Source organism: Phocoena sinus, chromosome 17 (genome assembly GCF_008692025.1).
Source record: "Phocoena sinus isolate mPhoSin1 chromosome 17, mPhoSin1.pri, whole genome shotgun sequence".
Lineage (NCBI taxonomy): Eukaryota > Metazoa > Chordata > Mammalia > Artiodactyla > Phocoenidae > Phocoena > Phocoena sinus.
The window spans coordinates 28,298,104-28,307,855 of NC_045779.1; the positions used below are offsets into that span (position 1 = coordinate 28,298,104).

The 9,752-nt window shown below is 34.7% G+C and overlaps 1 protein-coding gene across 12 annotated transcripts in view; it reads left to right on the forward strand.

Annotated features, from left to right (window-relative positions):
- The window catches only part of RALYL (RALY RNA binding protein like), a 900,595-nt gene extending 895,672 nt beyond the window's left edge, over positions 1 to 4,923 (forward strand). For all 12 annotated transcript variants that reach the window (XM_032610288.1, XM_032610292.1, XM_032610297.1 and 9 more), the window contains one exon: positions 3,956 to 4,923. In XM_032610288.1, the coding sequence (XP_032466179.1) occupies positions 3,956 to 3,973 (18 nt within the window). In that variant the 3' untranslated portion in view covers positions 3,974 to 4,923. The remainder of the gene's footprint in view (positions 1 to 3,955) is intronic.
- The last annotated feature ends 4,829 nt before the right edge of the window (positions 4,924 to 9,752 follow it).

Consider the following 9,752-nt stretch of genomic DNA (forward strand, 5'->3'; position numbering starts at 1 on the left):
TGGTTCAATACAAACTAAGCCCATTTGAGTGGCTTTTTTTGTTGTTTTTCAGAAATAGGAGAGATTGAGACTTGAAAAAGAATTCATCATCAGGAGAATTTATTTTAAAAGCATCCAAGCTCCTATACAGCCAGAAGATAAATTACCCACTAGTCAAGAGAAGGAAAGCACAATTAATTTCACATTATACTAAACCAATCAGCTCCTTAAGTGGCTGTCTTTTTTGAGAAAAAGCAGCAAGAAAGTCATAGTTGTTCCTTCCTCTCATGCCTTTAGAAGCAAACAGCTAGTCTTTTCTCAGACTACAAGTTCTATGGAAAGCAGGGTGAATATATATATTTTTTTTCTTTTTATATATATATTTATTTATTTTTGGTTGCGTTGGGTCTTCGTTTCTGTGCGTGGGCTTTCTCTAGTTGTGACGAATGGGGGCTACTCTTCATTGCGGTGTGTGGACTTCTTATTGCAGTGGCTTTTCTTGTTGTGGAGCACGGGCTCTAGGCACGTGGGCTTCAGTAGCTGTGGCATGTGGGCTCAGTAGTTGTGGCACACGGGTTTAGTGCTCCACTGCATGTGGGTTCTTCCCAGACCAGGGATCGAACCTGTGTCCCCTGCATTGGCAGGTGGATTCTTAACCACAGTGCCACCAGGGAAGTCCCAGGGTGAATATATTTTGTTGTTTTTAGATAAGGAGAATTCTATTCATGACTTGTATCCATATTTCACAGTGCAAAGTTAATGAAGCTTTTGTCTTGTACTACTGACAGGCAAATGCTTTGAAGTTTTATGACAAGGAAGTAAAACTTCAATAAATTATTTCCAAACCTACCTTTCTTCTTTCCAGGATAATTATTTTTATTTAATCATTTACCATCAAGGAATAAAGGAAGGGTTGAGGAGAAATCATAATGGGGTAATGGAATATGCACAAAAAAATCTGCAGGCTGCATTTTTCTTCCTAACAAAATGGATTATTGCTAAACAACCATTCATTACCTTTTTTGAGACCAGCAGGATGGTGTTAGAATATACTAAATTAATGTCACCTGCCATCACTTAACCTGAAGAAACGCAATGATTAGTAAACTTTACATACACAGCTGCTGCAGCATTTTAAGCATCTTCCATATGTAATAAAAATGTGATCAATGGAGGCCTTCAAGGAAAGAGTGCAATGCGAGCATATAAAGAGCCTCGGTTCCTTCCTGCACATAGGTGTTATTCATCAAAACCCCCAAACCACAATGCTTTGTGTCTGCATGTCAGTACCATTCTATAGGCTAAGTTTAATTCTCTTTATTAAGGTATTCATTTTGCATTGATAAGGGATGATCTTTGGTATGCATATACAGGAAATGTACAAAGTCTCCTTTACGCCATGCAAAAAAGTAGCACACTGACTTTGAACCATTAAGTTCAAGACTTTGTGCTTTAAAGATTAAATTACTCTTCCCACATACATGCATACAGCCTGGCACTACATAAAGAACACAAATAATAACGTTTTCATTTTTAAAAATACATATATGTTGGATCAGTAAGGATATAGTATAGATTGCATGAGGAAGAAGAGAGGGAGAAGAAAAAGAAAGAGGGACTGAGGGAGAGAAGCAAAAAGTGAGTGTGAGAGAGAGAGAGAGAGAATATCAAAATATCAAAATGTACTTAGGCCTCACCCATGAAATTTTCTTTCCTGGGTATAAAAGATTTTTTAATGCTTTGACTGGAGAAAAGACTATTAAGGGTATATATTTTGTTATTTTTAGTTGTTTGATTTATGAAAGTTTTTAATCAATATTGTTAGGCATTTATTAGTAGGATTATATTTATAAGTAGAGCAAGTTTTACAAAAGTACTTCTAAGGGTCCTTTGAAAAATGATTGTCCCTGATTAGTTAATTAAATGTGGTAAATGACATTTGTAAACTTTTACATATTATATATCATGTTTTTAAGTACTTCATTTGTCTGGTTTAACAAATAAAATCTTTCTGAGAATGAGATAATTCTTAAAATCTAGTAAGTTACATGTATCAATATGATGGCCTAAAGTTTTCTTAGACTTTCTAATATCACACATGAACATAAGATGTGGATATAAGATTTCAGATCACAAAACTGCAATCTTATATCTCAATTTTTAATTGCATATTCTAAGCTGAAATCATAAGACTGTCACATTAATAGACTAAATTATCTGAAGTAACATGTTTACAGTACCAAATGTTCACAGATTTCTTAACACAAAAATATTAGTACTCTGATTTCTGTTTTTGTAAACATTTTATGTTCAACTCTAAATCTTCCTAGAATTAAAAGACATGTACTCACTAAGGAAGATGACATCCAGTTAACTAAAATTATTGAGGTGTACATCTATTCTTGAGTGTGAAAGTTACACACCCATGAAGGAAGAGAAAATACCATCCAGGTTCACTGAGTTCCTTTCGACTGTGATCTTGGTAGGACATATGACTTGAAGCTGCAGACACCCAGAGCAACTCTCACCACCTCAACTGCCATATCAGTCTTTTTCATAAGCTCTATATCACAGGACTCAAAACTTTAATAAAGGGTCAAGTTACCTAATTGTCTAGCTACTCATAGGAGTCAGCAACTATTGGAAAGGGTAGCCTGTACATATGATCAGTCAGTCCTCACTCAGCCACATAAGAATGGGCCTTGAGTCTGGAGTACTTTCTTACTGAGAAATAAAGAGCCCATGCAGTCAGTCTTACAGACTTGTATGGAAATACTTTCCCTGTTTTAAGCTAAATAAGTGTTCCTTTGTCCTGCTTAAATGTGTGCATCAGTGGTCCTCAGGCACACCTCCATCTTTTAGTATTTCAGACTCTATGAGAGTGGGTTCCAGGTCCTTCTACAGTAGCAACAGGGATAGTCATAGACCAATTGCCCTCCATCCACTGCCAGGGAGACTCATTATCTATAGTGGACCAGCACACACTATTAGAGCTGTAAAGTGTCATTCCATCCAACACTTGACTGTGTTAGGTTTTCCTTGACAACTCTGATACCAAAACACAAAGACAAAAATGTTTGTATTTCTCCCCTGGGACTGATAACCAGGAGCACTACAAGGTATTCTTCTCCCCCAATATTGATAACTGATGCACGATGTCCTTCTCGCAGCAACTCCCATCCAAACTGATTTGCTTGTCTTTGGTTCATAAGACATATACATAGGTTTCCCATCTAATTGCAAAAAACCTTTGAAGTTGTTGGATAATTGGTGTAATTATATTTTTTACTTAAATAGAAAGACCTTGAACTTAATAGGATTCTAGGATAAATAAATGCCTTTCTCTACTAATCTAAATAAACTTACATTATTTTATCTTCATATTCAATTTCTCAATTCAATTTTTCAACCAATTGAAATTTGACTCTTATATGGTGTTTTCTGGCTCATGGTTGCACCATGAGTCTTCCACTGTCCTTCCTGCCTCTAGCTTTCTTCTTTCGCAACCAAGGTTGTGTAACTCAAATCAGAGTCCTGTACTGGCTTTTTCTCTTATCCCAGGTACGTAAGGCTTAGGAATGCACTGTTCAAAGCCTTTTCCAGCGGAAAAATATCCTATGTTCACTCTTTAGGGGCAGCAAAGATTCATGAGCAACCCAAATCTCTTTCCCTAGCCTAGAACTTCAAGTGGTTCTCTTCTGACCAGGACAAGAACTCAGGTTGAAAAATAATTGTTGATCTCAGTCAGTAAATTAGCTGGATTTTTAAAAATCATATCATGCTATAAATATAAATAATTTTAGTGTTGTGTACAATAAAGGATCTGAGAACTTAAGCTTCTCAAAAGTATTTGTCCTTAAGACTTGTTTTATCCTTCTCCTGATTAAGCCTTAAATTCCAACTTATTTATTTATGCATGCTATCAGCAATGAAATATAAATCTCTATATTTTAAAATACTTTTTTTCTTTTCTCAGTTTCTGCAGATAAAGTGATCTGAAGTAATGAATGATGCCATAAAAGCAGAAAAGAAACTGTGACAGCACCCAGAAATATGAAAGGAGGCTTCTTACTGCATAACAGCATCTTTGGTTCAATTTATAAAAACCCAAATAAGATGGACAGTATTGTCCAATTTTAGAAATTCCATTTCTTCTATGTTCTAAGCTGTATAATTGTCAGGTTTTTATGGTTTAGATTGTAAATGTGTTTTTTCCCTTTGCTAATTACGTTTTTTTTTAAGTCTTAAAATGTGGAGGACATTTATGAATGGTAAGGGAAACACCATATACAAATGTATATTTGTAAAAGCTATTTTTATGATTAGCATGTTTTACTGTTGGTCATATATAAAAGTCAGGTGATATTGCAATTATACACTTAAAACTTATTTCCAACAATGTCATATAAGAAAAGATGCATTTTATGCTAGTTTTTATAATTTATTTTTAAGTTATAGTTTAAAGTACTTCAGATCATAAGGATAAAATACTTGAAAAGTTTTATTTCTGCCCTCAATAAGCACCATTTTTATTAATAAATAATGCAAATATTTCAGATGTAATTCAATAGCTGAAGGACTGTTGGTTTACCCTGTGATTAAATTGAGCATTCTCTGCTTGACTGAACTGAAATGACCCAATTATTACCCAATATTTCAGTCTGGGTAGGAGATTCCATGGACAGGTTTTAATGCCCAGACAGGTAAGAACTAGATTGGCAGGGATGATTGCCTTGTCTTTGGATCCAAAAGTTCAAATTAGTACATACATCACTTCAGTTCATCTCCTATTACTAGGAACTCTCCATTCCCTGGTATTGCAAGTGTTTTCCAGATGCCCTTAGCCATTGTCTTGTGCTGTGGAAATGGAAGAAACCATCTTCACAGACTGTAGGAAAATTCAGCATATAATTTCTTAATAAATACTGTTTCTTTTAAAACAAAGTTGGTGTATATCTTTCTTTTGGGGTGCACTTAGTTTTAATACCTGGTTTGAATTTTTAAGTAAGCTGTAATGCCACAAAATCAATGCAATAATGAAAGTAGCATAACTTTAATATGCATATTATATGTTCTTTATGCCTTAACTTTTCATGGAATGACTTGTATTCTGGAACATGTTAATTTGTCATGTAATTGAAAATCAGATGGCCCTCAGTCCATGAAAGAAGGCACACTATGGTTTATATTTCTAGAAGGCATATTTTTTACTCCAAATATAGAATTTTAAGAAAATATTTCAGGATAGAAAGCAAAACTACCTGAACATAGGTATTTATGCTCTGCCCAGCTAAAACTCTGCACTAAATGACTGCCAGCTCTTCATTAAAGAGCAGAGAGAAAACATTTAGCATCACCAAGAGCACTTTGTAGATTTAAAGCCACTTTTGTTCAAAGAAATCGAGGGTCTAAAATCAGCTTTGTGTTTTCTCTTATTTTTCTAGTTTAATTCCTTTAAAGTGATTTATCTTCTTTCTCTATGACTTTCAAATATAAGCTAACAAAATCTTATACAATTTCATCCAACAAGGAATATCAAAAAAAGTTCTGAAGAAAAAAAAGAATTAGAACTCTGTTATTAAAGAAAAGAAATATATCACATTTTCCTATTTAAAGTCTTTAGCAATTTGCTAAAGACTTTAACCTAGGGGTTAAACCTAGAACCTAGGGGTCTGTATCAGGAATGTGCTTCCTTTTTAAGGGAATGTGAAAAACACAATGTAGTCCACTGGTTTTGGCCATAATTGGTATTGGAGAAATTGTAACTGCTGTGATTGAATTCTGAAGCTGCAAAAACATGTATGCGGTTCTACAAGGGAATAAAATCAACAGAGTGATTTCTTGGTTTGCTGCCAATAGATGCCTGGGGTATTCTGGTGCTCCAGAAAGGAAGTGTTGCAGGTATTGTGTATTAAGAAAATACACACGTGGATATTTTTCCAAACTTGCCATTCGTCCTCATAGTAGTCACTAAACAGTGTAGCATTTATAACCTGGCATTATTATAAATTAAGAGCATTATCCTTTCTCAGGTATTCATTAACTATTCTCAAAATAAAATGAATAATTCAGATGTCCAAAATAATTATTTGTTACTAGAGTTTGATTTTCTCTACACAGGCCTTGAAACATGAAACCATGGGTCTTTCTCTTTATTCATTACCCATTCCTGGCTTAAGAATTTCTTTTGATGACAAGGATGGAATAAAATATACACCAGATCAACAAAATATAGATTGGTGGGGATTGTAATCCCTGAAGGTTTAGTTTAATAAATGAAAAGGAAGATTTTTAAGAGATGAGAAGGAGAGTGTAAACTTCTAACAATAGCATCAGTCTCATAAAGGGAAAGAAAAGGAGCATTTGTTGCTGCATTCAATTCAAGAAAAATATGGGACAATAGGCCCACTGCTTGGGAAGTTAGGTAAACTGGGCACTGGTGATAGTGGGAAGGAGAAAATACCGATTTTGCATCCATCTTCTTCAATAAAAGAATAGTTTTCAAAGCAGGAATGCACACACACACAAAAGAAACAAAATAAGAAGAAACTATTTTAAATAGATTAAAGTTCAGAGAACAGAAATTACAAATGCAAATGCCTGCAGAGGCCTGATAAGAAATATAAATGCACTAATCGGGCCTGAAGTAAGTTAGCAGACATTCAATGCAACTATGCTGATGAGGAGATACAGCTGGCTGCCTAATTCAGAAATGCAGACCTGGATTGGCAAGGTTTCCTGATTTTTCAAGAGAAGGTAGGCATCCAGAGTTTTAAATGAGATATCCTATTTTGTTTTGTTTTAATATGAATATGAAGGTGAATGAAACCATATCTGTGATTTATATCCAGGATTTAATAGTTGTAAAACTTAAAGGAAAAGCTTAAAATAATAAGAAACAACAAATTCAGTGTCATCTCTGGTGAGCAAAGAAGGGAGAATAGAATAAGAGTATTCAATAGCAGCTGTAATATTTGTTATTAGGAAAATATTTGAATCATATGTTTTAAATCAAATACATATCAAACTAAGTGTAGGTTACACTGGTGTTTATTTTATCTTCTCTATGTTTTTTGTAGGCTAAAAATATTTCAGAATGATAAAAGTACGTGATTTTTTTCACAATGTTTGTGCATAGGTAGATAGAGATATGCATATTGAAGACACAGAGATGTGGGTGGTATAAATAGCATATAAAGAGGTAGAAATTTGGATCTTTGAATCTGTCGGAAGTCTGTAAGTTTGTAATCTACCTTTCCTAGAGATGTTCAGATTCCTAGAAAAGAATATAACTTAGAGAAAGAGAGATGCCTTATTCTAATGTTCTAAGCCATTTTTGCAGAGGAGGGATTTATAAGTGCATTTCCTATTTGTTAATGAAAAGTCTTTCTATCAGCCCTTGAGATACATAGAACCACTTTAGGAATTTAAATATGGTTCATGAAAGACTTTGGGGTGCCTGAGCATGCAAAATAGCCCTCATGTTTATGTGCTGCATCTGTAATATAAGGACTATGCCGTCTCTATCTTTATATCCTGTACAAATGGTACCTGTCCATAACAGGTTATTTCTCCATAAATATTTGGGGAATTAAATGAAACATGGTATTCTCCAGGTTTTCACCTTAAAATTAAAAAAATGTTTTAAGGTATAATTTGTTAATCTGCTACTATGTTCTCAGCACTGTACTAATATCTTTATACGCACTATCACTAATGCACACAAGAAAACTGCAGGATAGGTATAGTTAGCTCCAGTTTCCAAGTAAAGAAGGCAGATCATTTATTCATTCAGTTCTTTACTGAGTACCAAATCTATGCTAAGCACTATTCCTGACAATAGGAGTCCAGCTGTAAATAATGAAAACTGAAAGTCCTGTCCTTGAAAAGCTTATACAGTTCAGGGGGATGACACACAATAGGCTAATTAACAAGCAAATGTATAGTATTGCAGATGATAATGATGATACACATCGAGTAGAAAACAAATCCAGAAGGAAAGAAGAACTGGTGAGGTTTTATAGGAGTGTTTAAATAGGCTGATCAGGAAGCCTCCTTGGTAAGGTGGCATTTGGGCAAAGATGTGGAGTAGGTGAGGGGGTGAAACTTGAGGTGATTTATGGGAAAAACATCCTGAGCAGGAGGGACAGGAAGTAAATCCCCTGAAGCAGGAATGTACTTGGTGTGTTCAGGAAAAGTGTAGTATAGGTGCAGTGTAGCTGGATTGGAATAAATGAGGGAAAGAAAAGTAAAAGTAGATGAGGTCAAAGAAAAGCCAAGATTTCACATCACAGAGCTTAGAGGTGATTGAGTCCATTGGTTTTATGCTACATTAGATGGTAAAACAAAGAAAGGTTTTGAACACAGGAATTATATGATCCAACTTAAAGGTTAAAAGAATCATTTGGGCTCCTAAGTCCAGAATAGAATACAGAGCAGAAAAGGATCCAGAAATCCCTGCATTTTAGGTTGATAAATAGCTCTGTGAGTTTGGCCTGTAGCTAGACTGGTCTGATCAGAGCAGAGAAGCCTGTTCATTTATACATCAAATCTGTGTTGAGGCCTTACTCTATTCCATATATGTACTTGACAGTGAGCATGCAGTGGTAACACAGACACAATCCCTTTGTTCAGGGTACCTAGTCTACTGAATAATATTGAAAAATAGCTGAATAAAGGTAGAATAGAAAAGTTCAAAAACAATGCTGCAAATCAAAAAGAACATTGTATGGCAAAGTCTTGTTCCTTACAGCTCTGATGAAAGTAGATTGAGAAGCATTTTTTAAATTACCTTTGTTCAACCAGCTGAAACAGAGAAGCATAGGTGCCTCAAAGTATAAAGGGCAAAGCTTGGATTCATCACAACTCTTTACCCTGATCCCACAGACATTGAAGGAAACAAAGCTATTCCCCAAGTGATGATGTGAGGGCTGAAATTCCTACAGCCATCTTCCAATGATGAGGAAAGTAGCCAACAAATTGAAGATGACAGAGAAAAAAGATGGAAAATACCTGGAAGCTTATAGTGTCTTTAAGCCACCAAATGAATAAGCTCTGGAGCCACTCTGCCACTAGACTTCTTATTATGTGAGTTAATAAATATGTTGCTTATTTCAAATAACTTAGAATTGTATTTCCTGCTAAACACAACTGAAAAAATATCCCAAATAATTTTTGTAATTACCTAAAAAAAAAAAAAGAAGAAGAAGCTAATTAGAAGTAATATGTGTTGAAGGGGATAGTTTTTTGGGATTTTAAAAAAATAATATTTGTCAACAAAGAGCTTCAGACTCTTTTTCAAATGCTCTGTTCTGGCAGAGAGCAAAGCCGTTAAAGCAGAAGAAATACATCCATTAATCCCAGCACAACCAAACTAGAAAAAGTCTTTCTGCATATGCAAATTGTACCAGAAACTGTGGCAATTAACTTCCATAGAAGCCTGAATCTTGGAAGAGGAAGCAACCAGCCTGCAAGTGGTGAGAGCCAATCAAGAAATCCCACCTCCCCTTCTGACTGCAAATAGGAGATATAACTCTCTGTGTTTATAGACAAGTGTATGAGCAAAGGGAGAAATCAACATGGAATATATCAGAAACAAACTGCATTATAAGGAAGAAGGAATATTTCAGCCAAAATTAAGAAAATGATCAGATCTCTAAAATATATATCTTTTTCATAAAAAAGGAGAATATTTTTTAAATAGTTTTTCTGTGTTTTAAAAGGAAAGGTATAATATAATGAAAACATAATAAAATTTGACCACAGAGACATTT